Source organism: Typopeltis vanoorti, chromosome 18 (assembly GCF_054136105.1).
Source record: "Typopeltis vanoorti isolate ZY-2024b chromosome 18, IOZ_Tvanoo_1.0, whole genome shotgun sequence".
Classification (NCBI taxonomy): Eukaryota; Metazoa; Arthropoda; class Arachnida; order Uropygi; family Thelyphonidae; genus Typopeltis; species Typopeltis vanoorti.
In genome coordinates this window covers 68473603-68501288 of record NC_143566.1, presented here as the reverse complement: position 1 = coordinate 68501288, position 27686 = coordinate 68473603, and the positions used below count along the sequence as shown (strand labels likewise).

The 27686-nt window shown below is 34.9% G+C and overlaps 1 protein-coding gene across 6 annotated transcripts in view; it reads left to right on the top strand.

Annotated features, from left to right (window-relative positions):
- Nucleotides 1-27686, top strand: part of LOC150096746 (uncharacterized) — a 128780-nt gene that overhangs the window by 86785 nt on the left and 14309 nt on the right. For all 6 annotated transcript variants that reach the window (XM_090408250.1, XM_090408253.1, XM_090408249.1 and 3 more), the window contains 2 exons: nucleotides 17099-18589; nucleotides 25236-25325. In XM_090408250.1, coding sequence (XP_090264376.1) covers nucleotides 17099-18589; nucleotides 25236-25325 — 1581 coding nt within the window. The remainder of the gene's footprint in view (nucleotides 1-17098; nucleotides 18590-25235; nucleotides 25326-27686) is intronic.

Here is a 27686-nt window from a genome sequence, read left to right as displayed (position 1 = left end):
ATTTCCCAAAGTTTAGTCAGCATCTTCCGACGAAAGCGTTCACAGCTGATAAGAGAACTAGGAAGGGCACAAAATAAAATTCCGCTTTTTCATCGGTGCGAGAGAGGAGAAGAATAAGAATCTGATTGTTGTCATGCTCATCTTGCATTTAAAAAATACTAGTCAGATTACATAACTCTTTTTTTAAGATATCTCAATTTTTTACGTGGCTGCTAGCTGAGGTTTCAAGCAGCAAGTATAGTACTGATACAGTCCCACTGAAGCTTCTATGCATAGCTAGTTATCGCGGAAGTTGAAGGTATAGTATGACTAATAAAAAAAAAAATATATCGGAGTTGTTTATTTTCTTCACTTAAATACTTTAGGCTGCTATATGTTACGAAATTATATTTTCCTTTAGTTAGCACATTCGAGAATTAAAATACATTATGTGCTTCGATTACAGCATTTGATGAATATATTGTGTTGTGCATGCAACAGTAATAAATTAATTAATTAGTTTCATAGTAAAATACCGTCTGCAGTTTGGTTGCATATTCTATAGCCGGTGCCATTAGAATACAGTGTGCTGCAGTATATATATAATCTCTAATCGTTCATGTATATTATTATTATTATTATTATTATTATTATTATTATTATTATACGTGACACCTCCAAGGATTCCAAAAGACTCATCGCTGGAGGGCACTCTACTCCACACCGCTACATACATCTCACCGTCTCCTCTACTACTTAATTCTACTGTTCAGTAAATTAATTCTAGGAATTTGTTAATTTCTGAAATTAATTCTTTGGTTCGTTAGTTATAACAAAAAACAAAATTAAAACAAATGATGCTGTCCAGTGCAATTTTAAATTATCTATTGGTGGGATATATTGAGGTGTCAAGCAGTAAGTATAGTTATATATAGTTAATTTTGAGATGATTGATATTGAAAGTTTGTTTTCTGTTTATGTACGCTATTCGGCCGGTTTATTAAGTACTGTGCGCCATTTTCCAGGAATCTTTACCTCTTTGTTCAGAGATGCTATCACATGTCTGTTACAGACTATAAACCAGGTAAGCATATACTGAGGGATGTACGGCTAAAATTCAGTGTGTTAGTGAGCCAAAAGAAAGAGCTAAGCAACTTTGAATATGGTTGATAGTCTGTGTCCAAATCATTGAAATTGTTACCTGCTGGGATTAGAGCAACTAAGAATGATTCGTCAACCAGAACACTTGACAATCAGGTAAAGGCCACTCTATCTGATGAATCTTGATTCTATGCCGACATTAGAGCCAGTCGTGGTGACAGCAGCATAAATTAATGGACACATCATGTGAAGTGGCAACACCAGTGAGAAGAACATATGCAGTATGTTCTTCTGACAGATAATACACTGGTCTCATAGCTTTAGTTACTTCTGTTGTAATTCCAATTAAATTGTCAAATTTAATTGGAATTACAACAGATGGAGAGAAAGAGAGAGATGTCTAAATGTTACAGCCAACTGGAACATTGTACTGCTGAGATGCATTCCTCATTCTTATGATTTATCCATCAAGTAAAAGGTATGTTATAGCAGAATAACGTGTCATGTCACAAGCCAGAGGTCATTCAGTTCCAGGACTTTGCTATATTTCATTGGCTTATTGAGTAACTGGATCTCATCCAATTGAGTATATGTGAATGAAGTGAAATGAGCTGTTCATAACAAAGATTGCCAAAATTCATTTGGATCTGCATGGATCAGTAGCTCAGTGGAATATTTTAGTATATAATATAGTATATTATACTAATTTTGTGTGTTAAGTTTGGGCAACATTATATGATCATGCTCATGTTTTATGTTGGAAACCAGTCATAATATCAGATATATGTAAGTTCTTATTTTAAAAGATTTTTTATTCTTTTCATCAATTTTTTATCAATTTCACAAAAATTTGACTGAAAAAAGTTAATTGAAATAAAAAATATTTATTTATTTGTTTTTAAAATAAAAATGTTGAGATGTTAGATAATGTGTGTGTGGATTTCAAAATCTATCACACAACAATGCCATTTGAGAGCTCAAGCATAGTTGTGAGGATTATTGTAAAGAATTAATCTAATATTTCAGGTCTTTAGCATGTTATCATTATTTTACTGGAGTCTTTTAAATTTGGTACATCATACTTACCAATTATTTCTTTGAAACTGAAATATAAAGTAATGTTAATTTGTACACCAGCAATATCAAGACTTAGATTCTCCCAGACTGTTGTTATTTATTATTATTATTATTATTATTAGACACCTCCAGGGAGTCCAAAGACTCATCGAGGGAGAGTGTGCCAACAGCATCGAACAATTGGTCCCCTTCCAACTACTAACCGTGCTCAAACTTACTTAACTGAGCTATTAGTAGCAGAGGCTCTACCAATCGGCCAACCTTTGCTGGCTAAATTTATGTTTATTATTTTTTTGATGAGAATTTCACTCACAAAAGTCAGCCACCTATAATACATTAGTATTAGTACTGTGGAGGTAAAGGTTAAATAATCTAGTAATCCTGAACATGGTACTTCTTCAAGCCACTTCAGGCCTCCATCATGCAATTTATACTATTATCATTCCAAAAACTGTGTATAGTAATGTGATCTGCTGCTGCTTTCAGTGTACGTAAAGGGGATTATATTAATTGTATTTTTTTTTTTTTAAAGCTGCTATTCAGTATTATTATTGTTACAGTCTCTAAGAATCAAAGATTCATTAAGAGAGATCAGCATCATTACAACAGACCACCACAGAATCCACGGATTCAACAGTCTGCTATATCTGCAACATATTTCACAGTGAATAATAAATTCATTCCAACTCTTAGCATTCACAAATGTTCAGGCAATGAATTCCACTCATTGCCATTCTCCATATATTTAAAAAAAAAAAGATGACCACAAAATCCTCACTCTGTTATTCATCACTCCTTTGTGCAACTTTGAAGGATGGCTCTGTAGTCTGCATCCCTTCCTTACTTCTGCCATTTTAAAATTTTCCCCAGTATCCATGGGATCTATACTTAGTATCAATGATGTCCTTTGGTTGGTAAGATCTAGGTTCAAATTCCGTCTATGACACAAAGAATCTTTGTCAGGGCTTTTCAGTTGAGGGGGAGTAAACCAGTCCAATATAGAGTAGAAGTAGAAGGGTTTTGCTTCATAGAAACTTTTTCCTCTTTTGTGGGATGAAAAGGGGGAAAAAACAGCAAGAAGAAACATGTGCACATGCAATTTACATACATCATACATTGGCCCCATAGTTTTAATTGCTTGGGCCATAAATCGAAAACAAATTCAGTCTTTATATCTGATAACCTTTCAATAGCTTATGTCTTAATCATATTGGTTTGGTTTGGAAGATAATCAGACAGGAAAAAGTTTTTATCAGGAAGGTCTATGTGTGGAGCTAAAAGGTGGATAATTATCAGAAGGTCCATAGTCAACTAGCATCAATACATTGGGTTGATGAATTGTGTAGAAAAGATGTTGGCAGTGCATGAGATATAAGGCACTATCTAATATAGGCAATTAACCACATACCAAGAGTAAAGCAAATAAATAGAGTAGGAGTGAGATGGATGAATGGTGAAATCAAGCAAGCAAGCTGTGTTACAAAAGAAGTTTTATGGAATAAGTACAAGACAGTTTGCAGTGAACAGATGCCTGAAGAATATAAAATGCAGACCAGAAAAGTGACGAGCATGGTTAAAAAAGAAAAAGTAAAATATGAGGGGAGATTGGCCAGTTGGGTCAAATCTAATCCAAGGGAATTTTTCTGCTTTATGGCAGGTTGATACCTGTGGATAGTTATGGTAGCAGAGTAACCATAGCAAATGAGATAGTGGAATTATTTAATAAACACTTCATCAGTGTATATCATAATGGTGTGAATGATGCTGTGCAACATGTAGAAGGGAGGCAAAAATTAGGAGGATTAAAGGTGAAAGAATAAATGGCGTATCAATTGTTGCTTGGGTTAGATGTTAAGAAGGCTGAGGGAATGGATGACATATCACTACACATTTTTAAAGAAAGTCTTGCAATGGGGAAGGTTCCTAGGAGTGGAAAGAACAAAATAATACCTCTCCACAAGCATGGTTTGAGAACAGATGTTTCCAATTATAGACCAAGCGCTACCGGCTAGATTTAGTCGGGCTTTCTTCAACCAAGAGGAGAGGCTCTGGAACTGTCGACCTGGATAAGGGGGTGGAAGCTCTGCTACTCTGGTGTGAGCCCAACAATGTCTGCTCAGGCGGGTGTGGGGATACTCACAAGCCCCCAGCTCTCAGACTGTGTTGCTGAGTGGATCCCATTGGGGGGACGGGTATGTGTGTTAAGGCTTCAGATGAAAAACCATGATTTGGCTGTGGTGCAAGCCTATGCACCTAATCTGGAGTCAGAATACTCTGCCTTCCTAGAGGAAGTGGATGCTGCTTTTGACAGGGTGGCAGACATAGAATCAGTCCTGCTAATGGGTGACTTCAATGCACATGTTGGAACAGATGACCAGACATGGAGGGGTGTGGTTGGGAGGAACGGTGCCCCTGACCTTAACACGAATGGGTTGAAATTATTGGACTTCTGCTGTACTAACAGCTTGTCCATAATCAATACCTTCTTCCAGCATCGAGAAGTCCATAAGTATACCTGTTACAGGGATACACTAGAACAAAGGTCTCTGATTGACTTCTTTATAGTCTCAGCACACCTATTTTCCTCAGTGTTGGATGTTCGTGTGAGAAGAGGGACAGAATTGTCAACTGACCACCACCTTGTTGTGTGCACTCTACGGCTTCAGAAACCAGATGCTACCATCAACGCTGGTAGGCTTAAGCAGCTATACTGCGTGAAATGGGAGACATTGGAAAATGAGGCTGTGAGGAAGAATTTTGCAGATGACATTTCCTTCAGGTTCAAAGAGATTCCCAAGCACATACTGCAGATGTTGAGGAGGAATGGAAGCTGTTCAGAACAGCTGTCACTGCCTCTGCACTCTCATGGTGTGGCAGAAAGCGGCTCGGCGTGGCAACGGGCAGTGAGAAAAGGACACCTTGGTGGAATCAAGAAGTCCGAAAAACTGTCTGGGCAAAAAAGGAGTCCTACCTAACATGGCTTAGAGTCAGGTCACCTGAGATGCGTTTGCGGTATGCTGAGGCACGAAAAGCTGCCACTAAGGCAGTAAAGACAGCAAAGCAGAAGGCTTGGGAATCCTTTGGAGAAAGATTAGACTCATCCTATGCAAATGCAAACAAAATATTCTGGCAGACCATCCGCTGCCTTCGAGGGAGGAAATCGTGCACAGCAAGGGCAATTAAGGCCTCTGATGGTGCACTTTTAACAACCGAGAAGGATATCCTCCACAGATGGAGGGAATACTTTGAGAGCCTTCTTAACCCAGGTGGCCCAGCAGTTGTGGACATCCAAGAGGTGCAGATTGGGGCAATGACTAGTCTCACAGCAGAAGAGGTCCATTTAGCAATAAAATCGCTAAAATCGGGCAAGGCTGCTGGCGATGATGAAATTCGGCCCGAAATGCTAAAAGCCTTAAATCGAGACGGTGTTCTCTGGCTGACTTGAGTGTGTCAGGCTGCTTGGATATCTGGGCGAGCACCAAAGCAATGGCAGACAGGCATAATAATACCAGTCTTTAAGAAGGGAGACCAGAAGGATTGCAGTAACTATCGTGGCATCTCTCTGCTCAGCCTGCCTGGGAAAGTGTATGCTAAGTGCTTGGAAAGACAGTGCAGGAGCATAGTTGAGTCAAAGTTCCAGGAAGAACAATGTGGCTTTCGCCCTGGTAGAAGCACAACTGACCAAATCTTCATTTTAAGGCAAGTCTTTGAGAAATCTTGGGAATATGCCAAGAATGTCTACACATGTTTTGTGGACTTGGAGAAGGCATATGACCGGGTTCCTCGGGATAAGCTTTGGCAAGTAGTACAGGAGTATGGAGTGGATGGTCAACTATTAGCTGCCATCAAGTCCCTGTGTGAATGCCCAGAGTTTTGTGTCAGGGTAAACAGCACAAAGTCTGAACCTTTCACAGTTTCCGTTGGCCTCTGCCAAGGGTGTGTTCTGTCACCTCTCCTTTTCATAATATTTATGGACTGGATTGATAGGCACAGCCGAGGCAGTGAGTGTGTCAGAATTGGAAAATGTAGCATTGGACATCTGCTTTTTGCAGATGACCTAGTTCTGCTTAGCTCTTCCACAGATGACCTCCAGCGGACCCTGGATAGGTTTGTAGCTGTTTGTGCGGACGCCAGAATGAAGATCAGTGTGGCCAAAACTGAAACATTTGTGGTCTCAAGACAACCATCCCAGTGCACTCTAAATGTAAGTGGAGTCCCAATGAGACAGGTGGAGAAGTTTAAATACCTTGGGTCCATATTCACGGATGATGGAAAATGGGACGTAGAGCTAGATACTCAAATTGGCTTAGCAAGCTCAATATTGTGGGAGCTTGGCCGTTCGGTAGTATTGAAGCGGGAGTTAAGCCAGAAGGCAAAGCTGGCTGTCTTCAATACAGTCTATGTCCCCATCCTCACCTATGGTCATGAGAGTTGGGTAATGACCGAAAGAATGCGGACACGAATCCAAGCGGCTGAAATGAGGTTCCTTCGAGGGGTTGCGGGGCTGACAAAACTCGACAGAGTCAGAAGCTCTGCAATTCGGGAAACCCTCAATACTCAACTGCTGCTTCTCCGTGTTGAGAGATCACAGTTATGCTGGTACGGGCACCTGGTCAGAATGCCACAAGAGAGGTTCCCTCAGCAGGCCCTCTTTGCCAAGCCAGAGGGTGGGAGGCCACGTGGAAGGCCAAGGACTCGCTGGATAGATTATATCCAAAACCTTGGGTGGACACGTTTGGGAATCCCACCAGAACACCTGAGCTTGGTGGCAGAGGATCGTGACCATTGGAAGTTCCTCTTGCAGCTGTTGCCCCCACAACCCAATTAGGAAGAGTGGGCCTTGAAGATGTATGTATGTATGTGTGTATATATATATATATATATATATATATGTATATGTGTATGTATATATACAAAATTGACTAATATATCATATAGCTCCTAAAGTTTGATAGAGAAGTACAGTATGACTAGCTAGGCTTATGCAATACAGTGGGACTCTTAAATTACTAATAGTAGGCTACATAATATACATCCTCCATTTTTGAACAGTAAAATAATACATACCAGTATAATAAATTAAGTTTAATCCTTTATCCAAGTGTAAGCAAACAAAGTTTGCGCCTGAAGTATCTTCAGGACTGAGGCAAAGGTAAAGGTGGATCAAGCTCTCATCGCTCCTTGCGAACATGTATAATGCTATGCATTAAGGGAAGGGCCACTACCCAGACCGGTTTTGACCTTTTTTGAGGTCTTGTCAGTGGGAGCCGGACCCAGAAGTGGTGATACTAAGTTCTTAAAAGAACTGGGCGATGGACTGAGTCCTTGACTCTTTATCCCGTCATCTGAATGAAGAAAATCTGTGTGAATGAGGTGTTATTGAGCTAATAGCTCTAGTCATGGCTGGATAACGGCAACAGCCGAGCCTCAGTTAAAACTTCATTGGCTATAGCATTGCCATTTGTTACCTTGGAAGCCCTAAAAAGGACTTTGAGAAGTCATATTTAGCTATACGATTTGCCAAAGGGTGTACCACCTTATTATTAAATTACTCTGGATTTAGAGAAAGATGTTGGAAGTTTTTCCCCACTGGTTAGACTATAATAAATTTAGTTTAATCCTTTATCCAAGTGTAAGCAAACAAAGTTTGCACCTGAAGTATCTTCAGGACTGACCAAGTGGGAAAAAACTTCTAAATACATACCAGTATTATAAAAAAACTGTCCCTGGAACATCCTTGCATTCTCTTCCCAAAAATAAATCCTGGGTGTATCTTTGATTTATCGAGATTTATAATTACCAGTTTCATTTCTCTTCAGTTTTTCTAGAATTTTATATGTATGCCTGCAAAGTTGACCAAATGGTAAGTGTACCTGCTGTCCAACCAACAGACTGCATGTTCAAATCCTATCATGGATATGTGATGATTTAGGTGGGAGATGAATTTCATTGCCTGATGTGGTCTCCATGTTTGGTCTCTAGAGCAGGATTTCTGAATTATGTGAAACAATTAAATAAATAAATGGATTTAAAAAATCCTTAGCTCACCTACAGCAGTAATGTACTATAAGTTTACAGCCTTTTGTGAGAAATTACATTACTAAAAATTATTAATCTGTTTTTATAATTATTTTATATGCATACATAAGTGATAGGATATTTTTCACTCGTAATGGACATTTTTAGACTAGAAATGCTTTTGGCTGTCCCGTAATTCTCCTCATGATTAGTTATGTTTAATAAATAAAGTGAATTATTTTTGTTTGTTCATTGGCACACTCTCCCTTGATGAGTCTTTGGACTCCCTGGAGGTGTCAAATAATAATAATATGCATAATTAATGTCAAATAGTCATTTTTTCTGTCCTTTCTTTTGTAATGTAATGTGATGTGATATGCTTTGTGAAACCAGTTTTATTGTTTACTGCAAATATGTCAGAATAATAAAGAATATTTGAATGAGATAGAGAGAGCTTGTGTATGATATACAATAACTGTTATGTTTGACTTTTTTTCCACACTGTGTTGATGCCACATATATTCTGATGTTTGCCTACCATATTCAAAGTATATATTCCCATTTATCAAACTCATGTAAATGTCTTTAATTTATGTCAGCAAGGTACTGTTTAATTTAATTAAAATCATGTTATATTCAGTAATATGAAATAGCATAATTATTATCGACTGTTTGATTTTTTTAGGTAATTTTTTTAATTGTTTATGAGTTTTCCTTATAAGAATTCCAACCACACTTCATATTTAATAGGTCACTCATTTTTTTTTTTTAACCAAGTACCACTGCTACAAAATAATGAATTCTTTTGCCATCTTATAAACTATTTTATATTTTTAATAATTTGTTTCAAATGTACTATTCTAAATAATTCTGCATTTTCTATTTCTGATGATAAATATATTATTATTATCATTCGGGCCTCCATGGAGTCAAAGACTCATCGAGGGGAGGTCCTCCCCTAAGAAACACAGTCTGTCATACTACTCCTTAAACTCATTGACTGTTCTCGCTCTCGCCACTCCATCAGGCAATGCATTCCATGGTTCAACCACCCTCCATGCAAAGAAACCACTCCTCACCCTCTTGCTCACAGTTTCCTTTCATAACTTCCAGGGATGGCCTTTTGTCATCACTCCTTCCCACTGTTCAACCAAGTGAAAGAACTCCCCAGTGTCAACCCTGTAACCACCTCTCAACAGTTTAAAAGTCTCAATCATATCACCTCTCCTTCTATCCACCAAACTCTGCAGTCCACATTCCCTCAGCCGATCCTCATAACTATCATTGTACAGTCCTGAAACCATCTTTGTTATCCGCCTTTGTACCCTTTCCACAGTTAATTTATCCCCTTCAAATCCTGGGGACCAAATCTGAGAACAATAGTCCAAGTGTGGTCTCATCATGATCTTATACAATGGAATGATAAGTTTTATCTCTGCAGGTCAGCGTCCTTCTCATTATTGCAGCAATCCTCTGTGTTACCTTCACCACCTTTGCAATATGTCCCCTAAATTTCAGGTTTCTATCAATCATCAACCCCAGATCTCTTGTCTCCCCTACTTCCTCCAATATAACTCCTCCCATAGAGTATGCAGTGTCTCATCAATGTTTCCCAAACCTCAAGACCTTACATTTTGCTGCATTAAACTGACATCCCCCATTCATTTGCCCATCTATCTAGCTTATTCAAATCCTCTTGCAGGACTGCCGCATCTGCACTATTACTAATAATCCTTCCAAGCTTCGCATCATCCGCAAACAACTGAATATCCCCCTTGCAATCCACTGACAATGTCATTGATATAAAGGTAAACAATATAGGTCCCAGTACTGAGCCCTGTGGAACCCCACGTGTAACCCTCTGCTTCCTTGAAACTGCCCCACTATACACAACTCTCTGATACCTATCGGACAGCCAATTCCTGAATCTAGTTGACCAATCTGACATCCAGACCCATGTGCTGCAACTTAAATATCAGCTTATCATGTGGCACCCTGTCAAATGCCTTCGCTAATCTAAGAAAATGACAGTATATGCCTTTCCCTCATCTAATGCTCTTGTAACTTTATCATAAAAGACTAGCATATTGCTAAAACAAGAGCACCCCTTCACAAATCCATGTTGACTCTCACAGATAACGTTACCTTCATCTGCCCAATGCTGTATACGGTTCTTCACTACTTTCTCCAAGATCTTACTAACTACACTTCCAGTCTGCTACCGCCCTTATGCAGTGGCACTATCTTCCATTCCTTCCATTCCACGGGCACCTTTCCCGCAGCCAAACTTTCATTGAAAAGCCAGGTCAAAGGCACTGTCAGTTCCCTAGCACATTCTCTCAAAACTTGTGGTGAAATACCATCTAGTCCCACAGCTTTACTGACATCCAGAGTACTCAGTATTTGAAACACACTTTCTTCCTGTACCTCGAACCTGCCCAATCCGTCTAGCATTAAAACTGACTCCTTCAGGATGAAATACACCAATAAAGTGTTCATTGAACAATTTCACTATGTCCTCTGCATTAGTCACTCTATTCCCATTTTTATCCCACAATATCATTCTTCCACAGCCATTTCTCCTCCTGCTGGGCACATATCCAAAAAATTCCCTAGGATTTTCTTTCGATCTTAGGGCCAATCTCCTCTCATATTCCAGTTTCGTGTTTCTTACCATACTAGTCACTCTTCTGGCATGTGTCTTATACTCTTCATGCATCTTCTCTTCACCTATCTCCTTATATCTCTTCCATAGCCACTTTTTTGCATACAATTCCTGTTTAATATTGTTTGTCATCCACTTTACTCCAAATTGTGTCCTCTTGTTCACTCGTGGTATACAACTTACCATTGCTGCTAACAAATATTCTTTCATAATTTACCACGCACTAATGATATCCCGGCCTTTCGATTCCTCCCTCCATGAAACTTTCCCAAGTTGACGTCTTAGACTATTATAATCACCTGCCTTATAATTCCACATACGTCCCCGTCTCTTTGATACTCCTGCATGTGTATTCATTTTCCAAGTCAAAACCATATGGTCACTCTCTCCAACTGGTGGGAGAGATGTCATCTCAGTTATTATCAACTCTTCTGATGCTATAACCAAATCCAAAACTCTTGAACCTATATATATATATATATATATATATATATATAAGAAATCATTAAAAGTAATTGTGTCATTCCACCTTGACGATTTAATAGATTTTGTCAAAAAAGAAATACATAAAAATTCTTTTAAAAAGTTAATTTTTTACATTGCATAATATGTATTAACTTAAATTTAAATACTTATTGCAGCAGATTTTAAAAAATACATATACATATATGTTAAAGTTATTCATTTTTTATATTTTTTAAAATAACAAATAAATGCAGAATTCATTTCAGTTTAATTACAAATAAATCCTGAAAATATTGTGTCTCTTGGCTGTGACATATCTAGCTTTAACTTGTGAGCTGCTGTTCAAAATATTAAATATATGATGATACTTATTTTGGACTGAAATATCAAAACATTAGCTGTAAAGTGTTTCCTAAGTATGTCAAATTAAGGATTTTCTAAAAATAGCAGATTAAAATTTCTTACAATGAAGAAACCTATGTTCTTGATGATAAAATAGGTGGACATTTGTATTCTCTCTCTTTATATATACACTGCTGTTGCTGACTAAAGACTGTACATATGCGATCAGTCTTTAGCACCACCACTGCCTAGTAGCATTTCTAGATATTGCACTTTAGAAGGGCAATTAGCAGCAGCAGCATAAAAGTTGTTTGTGAGAAGGTTTTTAAGTCACTGAGATGGACCAAAAACAAGCTCTTCCAGTCTAGAAAAATATCAAAATTTAAATATACAAAGAAGAATTATTTCAGGGGACTTGAAAAGTGATGTGTTAATTAAGGAATTTCTAGAAATAGCAGATTGAAATGTCTTACAATGAATGAACCCATGTTCTTGATGCTAAGATAGGTGGAAATTTGTGTTTTTTCTCTTTATATATATTTATTTTAGAAAATGGAGTGCTTTTATTTTATTTATTTTTTATGTCAACATATTTACGCCAGTGAAAGGTTGTAAAACTATACCACATTAGTACTGTGGGTGGCACTAAGAGATGTACAGTTGCTAAATTTACAGAAACAAATCTGATCAACTGTAGAATATTGCTCTCACACTTCAATTGATATCAAAATTCTTGAGTGTCCAAAGAATGCTACTTCAGTTAATTTCAATGGTTCACTCCAATTGCTTTCTCACAAACATTCTATTTTTGTCTTATACCTTTTCCATAGGTACATGTGTTATTTTGATGGCTGTCATCCCACCACTGTCCTTTAAGCCTATATGAATGTGAGGAACTTGATTTGTCTCTCAGTATTTTCATGGGTCTGGATCTCAATCAATAAAGGTTGAAACCAGTCTGGGTAGTGATTCTTGCTATAATGCATGATAGCATACATCTCCAGAAATTAAGTGTGCTGCATTATGGGCTACTAGAGAAATTTGACATGAATCACATACCTTCAAATAAAAAGTAGCATAATCATGAAGTTACTTCGTGTGCAGTCTTTTGTTTTGTTCATGTTTGGCTAGAGGATAAAAATAAAAATATTTCTTGTCAGGTCACTCTCTCTTTAATATACTGTACTTTCAAGGCTTTTAACTTCAAACCTGCCAAGCTGATGTTGCATCCCCCCTTTCTTATTCCATCTGCTGCTGGTCTTTGGAACAGCCTTCACTAGTGTTCTGCAAATAGTGCAACCTCTGGCTGCTGTTGGGGGGGGGGGAGTAATTAGGTTAATTCTTTTAAAAAGAAAGAGCTTAGCCACACATGATGGTAATATGTAATAGAGGTTCTGCAGCCCTGTGGAATTATATATATCTCACCTGTGGAATTATATATATATATCATCGTATGTTACGCTTTCTCTCAGGCCTACACATTTTACTGTGTAAGCTTCCATAACCAATAATCCCGTGGAATAGGTTGGTTGCTGCTTATTCCCGGTGGTATCCCATGTCTATCGAATTGTATGTTAATTGGATCGGTTTGCCTGCTTTGCGGGAGGAAAAAACCCTGCTGTCCATGCCCAAGACTGGCTAACTTGGCTATGGCTGAGGAAGATCTTTAAGCTCCTCACGTCACCAACGGGAATCGAACCTAGGACACTCCTTCCTCAGGCATATGGTTGCAAAACACATAACCACTAGGCTAACAGTGTGAATATATATATATATATTTATAGAAGGGAAAAGAAGAGAAAAAGATAATATGGAAACTTTGCCTTGGTTTCCAATAAGTTAGGTGTGGCCTTTTGCCTAACAGTGAATTTTATAATATATGCCAAAATTTTCAAAAATAACTAACACTTAAAGTGCATCTGTAGTGGCCTTACTGTCATTACATGACAGTAAGGCCACTATAGATGCACTTTAACTAACTTTTATCTTAAAAGCAATTTTTGTCATAACAAACATATCACACCTGAAAAGAAGGAAGTTACAGTGAGGCTGAGGTTGTTATTTAAAAAAAAAATAATAATAAATAAATAAATAAAATAAATTTCCTTATATATACCTCCAAGGGGGTGTTCAAGTTACTATGACAGCACTACATGGTTGACAGCTATTAATGTTGTTAAATTTATTTCATATAATTGATTGCTCTAACAATAAAATGACAATTTAATTTGGGAGTTTATATGCCTGTATTTTAATGCTAATTGTAAAATATATCTCTTTTAAGATTCTAAGAAAATTAGTGTTTATAATTTCACTTTCATGAGTTTCATAATTTCTTAAAATATTTTTCATGCGATACACTGGAATCTTTGAATAAGATTACTATCTTTAAATTAGTATAATTTTGTTTCATATCCAGAGGTGTGAAATTTAATTCAGGAGATGATATTTCCATTTATTGTCAGAAAATTAACTATTATTTAATAATCATGGTCACTTTGCAGTCTGTCTGCATTGATGATTCTGTGTTCATATATTTAGAAGTACCCTACAGATATCCAACAGTTTATTATCCTTCCTCAGCTACTGATCAGCAATACTTAGTATTTATAATCCTGTTATACTCAATTTGCTAAGAAGACTGATGTCTCTGTGTGTGTATATATATATATATATACACACACGCTGACCAGCCAAAAGGCTGTGGGTTCGAATCCCGTTGGGCATGGATGTTTGTGATTGTCTGTGAAAGTACTAGTGGTGGTAGTTGGCGGTAGATGGCATTGGTGTTAGATGATGAAGGTTGGTGGAGTAGTGAGACGAAGAGTTGTAGAGTAGATGCCCTCCCTCGATGAGTCTTTGGACTCCCTGGAAGGTGTGATGTAATAATAACAATATACAGAGACAGCTACTATATATATAAAAAATTATATCATATAATTTATATATATATATATAGTGGTCAAAGTTAGTTGGCATTATGTGTGGATGGTGCTGATGCATAAATGGAGGATTAAGTAGTGGAGACAGTAGGGATGCTCTCTTGCAATGAGTCGTCAGAGGTGTTACATAATACTACTACTAATAATAATGTCATTCCACTCACAAAAAATTGTAAAGCTGTACATTAGCTAATCCAGAAAGTAGCAAAGCATTTATAATGAAAAATGAGCCAAGTTGTGATTTTAATTTACCTTCCATGTGCTGAATGGTTGATATTGATTGATTGCTGCATTTCTTATTATGTGCCAGAGAAATGTTTCTTTGAATGATCCTTTCTTCTTAATTAATGGCTTATTAATTAAGAAGCCTCTATATAGGAATACTTTTTTGTGTATATTATTACTACATGATGCCTCCAAGGACTCATTGCAGAAGGTTACTCTGCTACACACATCTAACCTTCTCTCCAATTACTTTATTCTTCCATTATACACAACTACCATCAACAGCATCTGCTGCCCATCACTACCACAACAGTATTTGTCTCTAAAGTGCCTGCATTCTGAAGGCCTATTTGCCTGTATGTGGAATGCAAAATGTTCTGGATTTTCCTACAACATAGACCACTCCACTAGAAAAAAATCGGAATTTGCAAAGTGCAAGAAACTAAGAAAATCAGACCTACATTTCCTGCATGCTGTAGGAAAATCCAGAATATTATTATTATTGCTTGTTGTCTATGAGTTTTGAAATGATCTATTCTATCTTGAAACGATAAAAATGGATATGTTATTTAAGGTTATTAGAAATAACAAGACAGATTTAAAAATAAACAAATGTATTTATTTATTATTTTTTTGCTTATTTATTATTTGTTTATTAGTAAATAACTTTTTCTTCCTTTCCAGTAATAGGCCTAGTGGCCTGTTATAGTCTCTTCCCATCTTTTCAAAGGCCATCCTCTATTCCTTCTCCCTTCAGGTCGATATTTGTATCTCCCTGGGGAGTCTTCCTTCACTCATTCTTTCTGTATGTTGTCTCCATCTCACTGCTATTAGTAAATAAGTTTATATATAATAAATACATAACATATATTATATTAGTATCATTGATATTCTGTTCTATTCTATTCAGATATTAAACAGTCTTCCAACAGCTAATATTTGTTTTCATCCTTTGGATTAAATTTGAATCTGTCATAAAAGCATATGTATGTTATCATAAGTTCATAATTATTATAAAAGGAGACGTGTATCTTAAGTTTGAAAATCTGTGTTATTATTTGGTAACCTCCATGGAGTCAACAGCCTCCTCATGGGAAGTTCCCTTCAACCAGCAACATGTCTATCATAATGAGTTTTGAAGTTATTTACATTATCTGCACCCACAATGCATTCCACTCATTAACAATTCTCCATGTAAAAAGTCTACTCCTCACTCCCCTTTTTCACTACATCTCTATACAACTTTCAGGGATGGTTTCTCATTATTCCCATCTTAACATCCATTCTTTTTATAATTTCTTCTGTATTAATCCGATAGAATCCCTTAACTAACTTGAAGGTCTCTATCATATCTCCTCTGTAATCCACATTCTCTCAAACACTCTTTCATAACCAACACTCCAGAGTCCTGATATCACTTTGGTTATTCGTCTTTGGATCCTCTAGTTTTTTCACATCACAGTGAAAACTAGGTGACCAAATCTGAGCACATGCATGTGGTCTAACCAGTGTCTTATCTAGATGCACCATCACCTCCTTATCCCTACATGTCAGTGTACTTTCTATCATAGCAGCAATATGATGTGCAGTCTTTGCAATGCATGCAATGTGCCCTCAGAACCACTGTCCACCCATCACTCCAAGATCTCGAATCTCATCCACTTCCTGAAGTACAGCTCCACCAATATAGTATATAGCCTTATATCTCTGTATTTCAAAATGTAATACCTTGCATTTATTAACATTAAAACTGCTAATAAATGCAAGGTGTTACACTTTGGAATACAGTGTTCTTCTGACATCTGCAGTATCATAATTTTGGCATTGCTAAATCTGTCACATAAAATGCTAATTGATCATCCTTCCCATTCTGTTAATTGTGTCATGTGCTCTTTGGCTTACAGTAGTTGGGATAATTTTGTTGTTAAATATTAACTACAAAATTAATAATCAATTATAGCAGTATTAATATTGATTATGACAGCATTTTGTTAATTACTTCACATTAATTATGCAACATTTAAACATTAATCTGGATTACTCTTTTCCTCATGTTTGGAAATGCTTCTTGAATAACATAGTGTTTAACACTATATGATGTTTACTATCATATTATGAGACACGAAGATATTGAAGCTTACATCATATGTTTTCGAAGTCTAAATTGGATGACATCAGCTATAAATTTCAGTGGTAATTTAACTTTATTTTATATTTTTAAACAGGATTTGATTCTTTAATGAAATTCATGTAAATTTTAATGATATCTTGTTTTTAATTTCAGACTATGTGCAAGCACAAGTCTGGTGGCATGAGTAAGCCTTCCAGTGCCACTAATCAGACAAGTGGCCTTGCACCAAGTAACTCAGCTTCATGTACTAGTCCTAACTGTGCATCAGGTTCTCCTTCAAACACAGCAGCATCCACTGAACATGATAGCAGTGTTGACACTCAACATAGACAGCTAGAAGAAAATACACTTATGTTTTTGGGAACTTCTCCTAAAGAACCTGAATCTGTAAATTCTTATGCAGCCATGGCAATAGGCACACATAGGGAAGGTAGTTCCTCTGAAAAGGTTTATGACTGTGAACAGACTGAAATTCATATATCAGGTACATCTGAGAAAGATTCAGAGTGTCCATCTGCATTATCATCAGGTGAAGCAGCTGAAGGATGGACTTGTACTCGACCTGACAGCCCAGAATCTGATGATGACCATATCAGTGAAGATTCTCCCATGTTACTAGGTCAGGATTCCCCTCTCTCTGCACCCTTTAAAGTGTGGAGCAACTCAAATATTTCCTCGGTTCATTCGTGGAATGAGGTACCCAGTACAGTCAAAAGTTTAACATCAGGTGATTATGCATGTGCCTCAAGTGTCTGTGAAACTGGAAGAGAGGACAGCTATGCAGTTAGCTGTGATAAAAATCCCACCTTTCAGAATCTTAAATTATGCGGTAGTTACAATTTATCCAATTCTTATGTTCCTCATTATGGAGGAAATGGAGGCTGTACTGTACTTTTTGATAGTTCGGCTGATGTTATTGAAATGACTGAGGATAATGCAGACATCTCAGGTAGTCAGTGTAAATGTAGTGAACATTCAGGAAAACGATGGCTTTTTGCAAAACATAAGTGTAAAAGCCTTGAAAGTGAATCAAACCCTGTTTGTGTTCATGATTCCTCTTCCCATGCAAATGTTTGCCAAAGAAGTACTTCTTTACAGAGTGCTGACTGTAGGACTATGGACACAGTTGATAAATCTTCATCTTTAGTGGACAGTAGCAACAGTTACCTATCAACAACATACTCAGCAAGTACAGTAAATATGGAACCACTTCCTGGTCCTTCTGGATTGCAGAGGCCCAATAGTATTCATTGGGAAATAGGAACAAGAGATAATGAAGATGAAGAATTCCGATGCCGCAGCTTTAGTTTAACGCCTACAGTAAACTTTGCTATTTTTGAAGCTGAATCATCAAGTGAAACTGAGGATATTCCAGAAACAAATACATTAACAAAGTTAGAAGAAAAACATTCTGACATAGCTCTGAAAGATCAAGATCCAGGTTTTCATGTATCTCTTCCATTAATGAATAGAGTTCTTGCTGGTTCACCTTCAGCTGCTCAGCTTAGCCTGGCTAGCAGTTTTGGAGAGGGTGGATCACCAATTTGTAAAATTTGCCACATGACAGCAAAAGACAGTGATCCTTTAATATCACCATGTCGTTGTTCAGGGACCATGCAGTATATTCACTGTGGATGTTTGATGGTAATTATAATCTAATTTTTACTAGGTCTCATAAATTTCTTGCTTATTTCTGAAACAGCAAATTTTTAAATTAGTAGAAGTAGTAGCATTACAGATTTGAGCTCATTATTGTTTTGAAAAATGAGTGTTTGAGATTATAAAATTAGTTACTCTCATTAAAACTAATTAACAGAAAATCTAATGAGGAAAAACTATGTATACCATTTGAAAATATTTGTACCATCCATTGTATTTAATACAGTGGTTGATACAAAATGTTAATAATATAAAATAACTAACTGATATGTTAAAAGTTTGTAATACAATTAATACATTAATTTCATGAAATGAAAGTGAAAAACTAAAGGTGATCTGTTAATAATAGAAATTCAGATATAAAATAAATAAAACTAGAATTTATATTTGTTTTTCTCAGTTAAGAACTTTAATCTGTTTTAGCTGATGTATTCTTATGGTACTTGAATATAGCAGGTTTATTTTGTTTTCTTTATACATGTTCTAATGCTGTGTAGTAGTTAAACTGCTTATTAATTTAAAATCCTGTGAGAGTCAGTTATGTTTAGTCATCCTGCTATTCAGAAGCTTTTTTGAATAGTGAAGAATAACATATTGCTTTTAACATTTTTCATCAATTAAATGTTAGTAAATGTGTGCGTTTCTTTGCCATTAGCTGTTTTTAATTTGTACTGTTTATTTGTTGAAAGAAAAGCATATTCTAATATAGTAATACAGTTATAAGTTATTCTTTTTTCATTAGTTTCTGTAGAATCTTTGTACAAAAGACAGTATGATTGACATTATTCTTTTTTGAGATTTCAGAGGAAAATGGCCTTTGGCATGTATAATGAAATGTTTCTGTGTAGTTGAGAATATAGAATTTTGTCAATTTTGCAACTAGAAAACTGTTCATGATATTGAAGCAGCTGAAAGAAAATAGAAATATTCAATAATCAGTGCCACCATTTTTTTGCAAGCATGAAAAAGAGAAAACCTACAAACAGTGAGAGAAATGAAATGATAAAACATAAAATGATGAAGGGATTTAATGAATGATAAAGAAATTATGGATTGCAAAGGGTTAAGGGATATACATGGATTGTACAATTGCTGCTTTTTTTACATGTGTTTGTACAGCTCCAGTCGTTACTTCCAAAATTCACGCTACTTCACTCATATCAATATGTAATTACATTGTAATTACAAGTTAAAATGTGAGATGATCTGTAATAGATTTAACAGAATTGGAAAAGTAAACAGTAATCAAATTTGACAAGAACAAAAATATGGGAATAATCCTTGTACAGCTGGCTCTCACTATGGCAAACATCTTACGGACCACAGGAATAGTTTGTCATAGTGAATTTCTTTTACATAGCGTTGAACCTGTGGAGCTCTGGTTAGTGAATATGTTTTCTATGGTGAAAGTTGATTGCATCACAGTCCTTAATTTATGAGAATTTTGATTGTTTATGTTAAGTTTGCAAGTAAAATTTTGGATTAAGACATTTAAATAGAGAAGAAAGCAGATGACCTATTTGTACTTTTTTTAAGACAAGCCTTATAAACTTAGAGCTATACATGCTCATCTAGAGCAGGCTTTCACAACCACCCGTGCATTAGTGGGGATGTTTTGTAACAGAATTGATTAGGTAGCCATGTCTAGAAGATTAGTATTAAAACTAATCAGAGAATGAAGAATATCTGAGCATTTTGAGTGTTCTGGTTATTTTATTTTTTCAGAAACAAACAATGGATGCAGAATAAATTGGGGCCCTTACTCAAATTTAAGTTTTTTAACTTAAATAAACTTTAACTTACTTAAATTTAAGTTTTTTAACTTAAATAAACTTTAACTTACTTAAATTTAAGTTTTTTAACTTAAATAAACTTTAACTTATTCTAACAAGAACCGAGGGTTCTTGTTAGAATATTGATCGGAAATAAATTTATATCTCTTATACAGAGTTAAGAGAATATGAAAAATATGTCGTGTTCAAAAATGTTCAAGAAAAGCGAAGGGTTGTCTCCAGGTTATTATTTACATAAATTTCAGCTCATGCATATGCAGGCATAAGCCTATATATATGTATATATAAGTTGTGCAGAAGTTCAAGTTGTTTCTGGGTGTTGTTTGAGAATGTGGCTTTAAAGAATGAGAATTGAACTGTTGGTCTTAGAAATGCACAAACGACTTCTAGTAGCTTCACATTCTATGGTTGATTGTTAAAAGAATTCATAGGGAATCAAAAGATGAAGGTAAGCCAAAATTTAAATCTCCTAAAAAAAAAAGCGCCAGAGAAAGGAAACTATCGAAACCGTAGCTTTGAATGATTTTGATGTAGACGTTATAAGAACTATTCACGAATTTTACGTGGTCGAGAAAAGAGTGCTAACTGTTCAGAAATTGATTCCTGTGCTTAAAGAAAAAATTAATTTTCCTTGGAAAAGAGAAACTTTAAGGAAAATACTTTATGAAATCGGATTTTGTTTTAAAAAGTCCCAGAATAAAAGGAAACTTATCATGGAGCGAAGTGACATTGTTTTATCTAGAACGCAGTAGTTGAGAGCAATAAGACGTTTCAGGGAGGAGAAAAGACCGATTGTGTATCTAGATGAAACTTGGATTGATAGCAATTTAACTTATGGAAAATGTTGGCAGTCTAAAGAAGAATGTGGAGTGCTACAAACCGGAAATGCCTCCTGGTGCATAATAATTTTGTGTGCGGGTGGAGAAATGGGTTTTTTAACAAATTCAAACTTACTATACAAAGCCAATTCAACTACTGGAGATTACCATGAGCAAATGAATTCTACGATCTTCGAAAAGTGGGCAGAAGAAAAACTGATTGCAAACCTTCCTAAAAATGCTGTTGTTATAAATGATAACGGTTCATATCACTATTCGGTTAAACAAAATTCCAAATTGGTCTAATAAGAAGGATTGGCTATCTCCAAATAACATTTCTCATTCCCCAGATATGTGAAAAATTGAATTGCTTAATTTGGTCAAAAGAAACTCGCCCACAACTAAACTATTTAAATTCGACATGATGCTCAAAGAGCATGGATTTCTAGCTTTGAGGCTACTACCATATCATTGCGATATTAATGCTATTGAGTATGTTTGGGCAGAAGTGAAAAGTTTCATTCGCCATCGCAACGTAACTGGGGATGTTGACATGTTGAAACTTTTTAAGCTTTCAGAACAGGCGATTGAAAGTATTACAGTTCAAAACTGGGGAAAATATGTATTGGGATAGAGACGGAATTATTGAAGAATTATGCGAACCTTTGGTGATCAGTTTAAGTGAAAGTGATGGCGATTCGGACACCGATTCAGATGACTCTGAAGATTAAAAGGATTTGATAATGGTATTTTTTTCCAACATTTTTTTGCATGGGTTTGTTAAAAGCATTCACAACAAGTCATAAATAATTAATCGGTTTAGGACATCAAAGTGTCTCAGTTCTCTCAACTGTAAGTTTAGAATATCTAAGTTCATTTGAAAACATTTCTGTTTTTCTGTATAATTATTTGTATTTTATAGAAAACTTTCTTAAATATAAACTTAGTTAAATTTTTGTTTTATGCTATACTTTTTTAATTTTGTTAATACTCTACGTACATTTTTCCAACTGTTATACAAGCAAAATAGTTACGCTTTAAAAATAGCAATCTTCGTAAAAGAAAAGCTAAATTTTCCGACCTATAATAATAAACAAACTCATCCCAGAAGACAGATTGATTACCCTATTATCGGAATGGATTCTCCTTTTTCTGACATGCGCAGAAGTGTCGAGGGATCTCTAATCGGTGGGCGAACTATACCAGAAGTCAGTTGATATGTAAGGGTGATTGTTTTGAAAGTTGGATAAATAGTAATTACTATTTAAAAATATATCAGTCCTCACTCTCCTAATATAATATATTAATAATATTATAATATATTATAATAATATAATATTAATATCATATATTAATATTATAATAAAAAAATCCTGTCCAAAACCTAATAGACTTTGCATAGGATTTTTAGCATTATAGCAGACTTTCTGATGTAAAACATTTCTTTTAGCCCTATAAATTTGCTGTAGTGAAAATCAGCTATGTAAGTGACATAACTTAATGATTTAGATTGAAAATAACAACATTCTGACAGGCTCAGCATTTGTATTTTTAGGATTAGCTTTTCTGGGATTGCTTCATGTTTCACTTCACAGCTAGTACTGTACAAGCTAGTTCTAAAGAAATTTTGAATTGCATATTTAGTAGAATCAGTCATGTATTTTTGAATCATAACCATCAGATAAAGGAAAAAAAATTGCAATAATGTGTGTTCATGTTGCTGTAAAGTTATGACTTTTTTTTTTAAATGATTCTAGCCTTTATAATACTGGAATAAAAATGAAAGTAGAATATGGTATTATTGCTTATATGGTTTATTACAAAATATTAGGAACTTGTTCTGCATATACTAATGTAAAATAAATTCCAATTGAATTTTTGAGTTTGATATTTCATATACTATCATTTTAATGCATAGGTTTTCATTAAGGTAAAAATCTTATGATTTGCTGTTCTAACTTGTATCATTAGGTCTGCAATGCAAAAAAGTCCAACACATGAAAAAAGAAAAAAAAAGAATATCATTTTAAGTATTTGTACATAATGAAATTAAATCAAATTTTGTTTAGATTTGGACATAGAAATCTTACCCAAATTTGAATAGTTAGAAATGTTATGTAATTCATTGGTGCATATACACAGTTTCCTGAAATTTGTTGCCAGCATCTGATTTTTAATTAACTTCTCAGTTATTTAAAATTTAAGGTTTCATGAAAAAACTTTATAATTAAAAAAAAAAAACTTTTCAAAGAAACTAAAAGAATAAGAGCTTATTATTAAAGAACTACAAAATTGATTAAAAACCAGCTACTGATAGCAAACTTCAGTAGATGTTCATTTGTGCATGTACTTATCCATCATTAGAATTTTGTACATATTACATAACAAGAGGACAATTTCCTCATATAATTGAAAACTGAAATCTGTGTAAAGTGAGCAAGAGAAGGTCTTATGAAAATGTGCTATGACAGAACTTCCTTAAGGTTACAGAAGGCAAACTCTAGAAAAATAAAAGAATTTCTACAATATTTTGAAGTTCTCTGTCCACCAGTAAGCAAACTGCTAAGCCTTGGACCTCAGGAGGTTAGAATCATAAACAGTACATAAAAATAGAAGGGAAAAGTGGATTCAGAATGAGGGTAGGAGGAATCTATATCAGACAATGACTGCCTTGATAGGAACATGTAGAAATTAATCAATGACATGGTTAAGAATAAGATTCTGTGAACAGCTAGTTACAAGCTACCTTTGGTTTTGTGTTGCCACCATGCACCATATTTTTTTCTGTAAAATCTATTCTTTCATATCGAATGTTTTTATATATGAGATTTCATTTCAGTTTTTCTGAAGGACCATTCCACATCATACAGTATATGGTATACTATGAGCAGCTTGTTAAGAGATCTGCTATCCTTTCGTTGCTGCTGCCCACCATACTTCTGATATTTTTTCACACAATGATGCCTCTTCTCACGGTTAAATATCTTCCAGCTTGACTGACCATGAATTTCTATTCCATGTGAAATCTTTTAGGATAATTTCCAGATTTCATTTTTGGGATCTCTTTAATTTGGAACACCAAGGAAAGATCATGATTCAGTTTGAGAAGCAGATGTTTTGGCTTTCATAAGTGATCAAAAAATGATTCATATTACATTTTATTGATGGGAATAGTATAATCCCCATACCATTTTATAATTAAAACTAAATAACAATATGTTTGGTCTGTTTACTGTAAGAAAGCTCTGCAAATGCCAGAATAAAAAAAAAAAACAAAAAAAAAAAAAACAGCAAATTGAAAACTATCATTATAATTCCATAAAACAGGCATGCCACATGTATAAGAGGATCTCTGTTTTTTATTTATTAGTAATCATATGTTTTTAAAATATTAATATTATAATATTTTATTTTATTTTATTTTTTTTTTTACAAACAATCCCTAAATTCCAAAGCTGTGCTCATTTTGTCTGAAGAGGATTTTATGACATCTCTACTCATAGCGGCATTTGAACCTGCAGCCTTTCATATATGGATCATTGCATCAACTCACTATGCCACCATGGCCAACGTTTCTTAGCCATACACTTTAGGAACTGGCTATACCCATAGCAATCATATATATTTCTTATCAGTATGAGTGACCTATCATCTTTAAAGCACTTGTATCCAAGTAAGAAATTTATCACTTGTATGATTCCAAGAGTTTTTCATTGCAAGCTATATCCTACAAAACTGCTGTTTTTCAACAAACAATTATTTAGAAGTAAGCTATCTATTAAATGGTTGTTGGCTTATCAGATTGACTTATGTTCTTATATATATATATATATATATATATGTTGCTTATTTATTACATCTGGATGTCCTTTGTAAAGTTGTGTGTGTGTGTGTGTGTATATATATATATATATATATATATATATAGTAAGTCTAATTAAACATTCAAAACTTTTAGCAGATTTGTATCTAGTTGTATAAGTTGTATATTGAGAGTTTTTGGTTTATTTTTCTCTTTAGAGATGGTTAGAGATTTCCAGCAAAAGGTCCCGCAAACCACCAAGTTGCGAACTTTGTCAATATCAGTATCATTGGCATAAAAAATTTAAAGTAAGTTTAACTAGGTTTTCTCATGTACATTGGACAGTAATATTTGTTCTTTATATTTAGGCATTGTGATTTTATGTGGCCGAATGGCTGAAGCTTTGAAATCGTAACAATTTCATTATTAATATTATTAAGAAATTAGCTTTATCTTCCATTATTTTTTCTAGCTTGAAATGCAAAATGGAGATTTTTTTTTGCATTAGAACATGACTCATGTCTAGTCAACCACAGTAAGAATTACTGAAAAGAATTTGATCTGGAGAAACTGCCAGAAATAATGCTTTCACTATAAGACTTAAACTGTAATAATTTATTTGCTTTCATTAAGCTAATAATCAGAGCATCAGGTTTACATTTTTATGTTGCACTGCCACTCACAAAATAAATCAATAATTAATGTGGAAGCCTGAGCATAAAGATGGAACATATATTAGCTTATATATGAAAATGAAATTTTCATATATAAGCTGACACATTTTATTTTAATTTTTTGTATTTCAATAATACACTTGCCGAACTTCATTAGCATGTTTTGAATATAACAGTCTGCCTGAAAGAAGAAAAAAAAATTATATTAAAGAAGTGAATGAATGAATGATGCAAATATTATTCCTCAGTATTATTTAAAGTGAATTTCTAGAATGACTTACACTGAATATAAAATACAGCCAAGTAACTTAGCTTCTTATAAACCTTCTTACTGTTATGATAGGGCAGTTAATCCTATACACACCATCTGCCATGTCTGTGAATTGCATGTTCTTCTAGCTGGAAAACCCAACCAGAAGACCTTGCAACTTAGGAATGAAAAACCTGGATTTCTGGGAGGACAAATCCTAACTGCTGTTTGAGACTGACTAATTCACCTTCAGTTGAAAAGCCTTCATAAAGGTTCTTTAAATTCAAAACTAGGCTTTCCACCTGAAGGGCATGCCAATACTGGCTGAGCTATGGAAGAAATAGTTTATCAGAGAAATAATTTAAGAATAAAATGCTTATTTTTGTAAACAGTCTGAGAAAATGACTGTATTTTCATTTTAAACATTTATATTCTTGAGCCTCCATAGCTTACTCAGTATCAAACTTGCCCTTTGGAAAGACCCAGGCTGGAATCCTGCCTAGGATATGAAGATCCTTTATAATGACTTTTCAACTGAAGGTGAGTCAGATGGTCTCATATGAACTTGTCTTATATCATGTAAGACACAAGCTGCCCAGAGAATATAGTGTGCTGTCTGCTGAGTAACAGACAGCACACTATGCAGCTGGAATTAGCTGCCTTATCATAGCATTAATTAGGTTTCTAATAAGTCAAGTTACTTGGCTGTACAGGCTGTTGAACTGACACTTAAGGAGAATATAAGATGTTTGATATTTTGAACATCTTATTATGTCCATAATTATTGATTATAATTAATCAATAATTATGGCTGTCATCCTAACCCTCCTCAAGAAGAAATTACCAGGATTTGTATTCCATATATTAAGGAACTTTTTAAAAAACATAGCAAGATTACTTCATCAGATAAATGAAATGTACAAGTTGCTTCCCATCCAGTTCCTGGAGTTTATAGAATCTCTTGCTCTTGTGGTTTATGTTATTATGGACAAACTGGTCAATCTGCACAGATTTGTCTAGAAGAACATCAGGAATACATTTCTCTTAATTAAACCAACAATTCCAGTTTAGCAAACTGCACTTTAACTACAAGACACAGAATTCAGTAGAACAAAACCAAAGTGTTACACAAAAGTTACTTTTTTCTAGAAAGACTCTACAAAGAAAGCTGTGAAGCACACATTCACAACCCGAATCTAAACAAAAATGATTGCCTAAAACTTTCTCAATTTTGGGAAGTTATACTTACCATTCATGTGTTTCATAAATGTAATTTATTTTGAATATCTATTAATGCAGATAGAGCTATTCTCCTGCAGCCGATATTGCACATAATATCATGTGCTTTCATTTAAATTGTTCTTTTTTGAGTTTTCATATAACTGTATTGACAATGGCTATGAAACTTAGCCAAACCTTTTTCAGTAAAAATATTAAATGTAAGTGTTTCTGGTATTAATATTTTATAATGTATTCTTCTGCTTATGTCTTGATTTTCAGATGAAATGTTGGGTAAGTGCCCTATGTACCTAGCCCCTGTTTTAAATATTTCATATAATCGCTACATTTTGAAAGTATGATGGGGCAATAGAGAATGTTTGGTATTATATGAAAATACTGAGCAAGATTTTCAATAAAACATAATTTATGTCACTATTTTGGTTAACCTTGAACTGGAAAAAAAATCAAAGTTTTAAATCTGATTTTTCTTAATTTAAATAAAAAAAAAATAAGTCATCAACGAT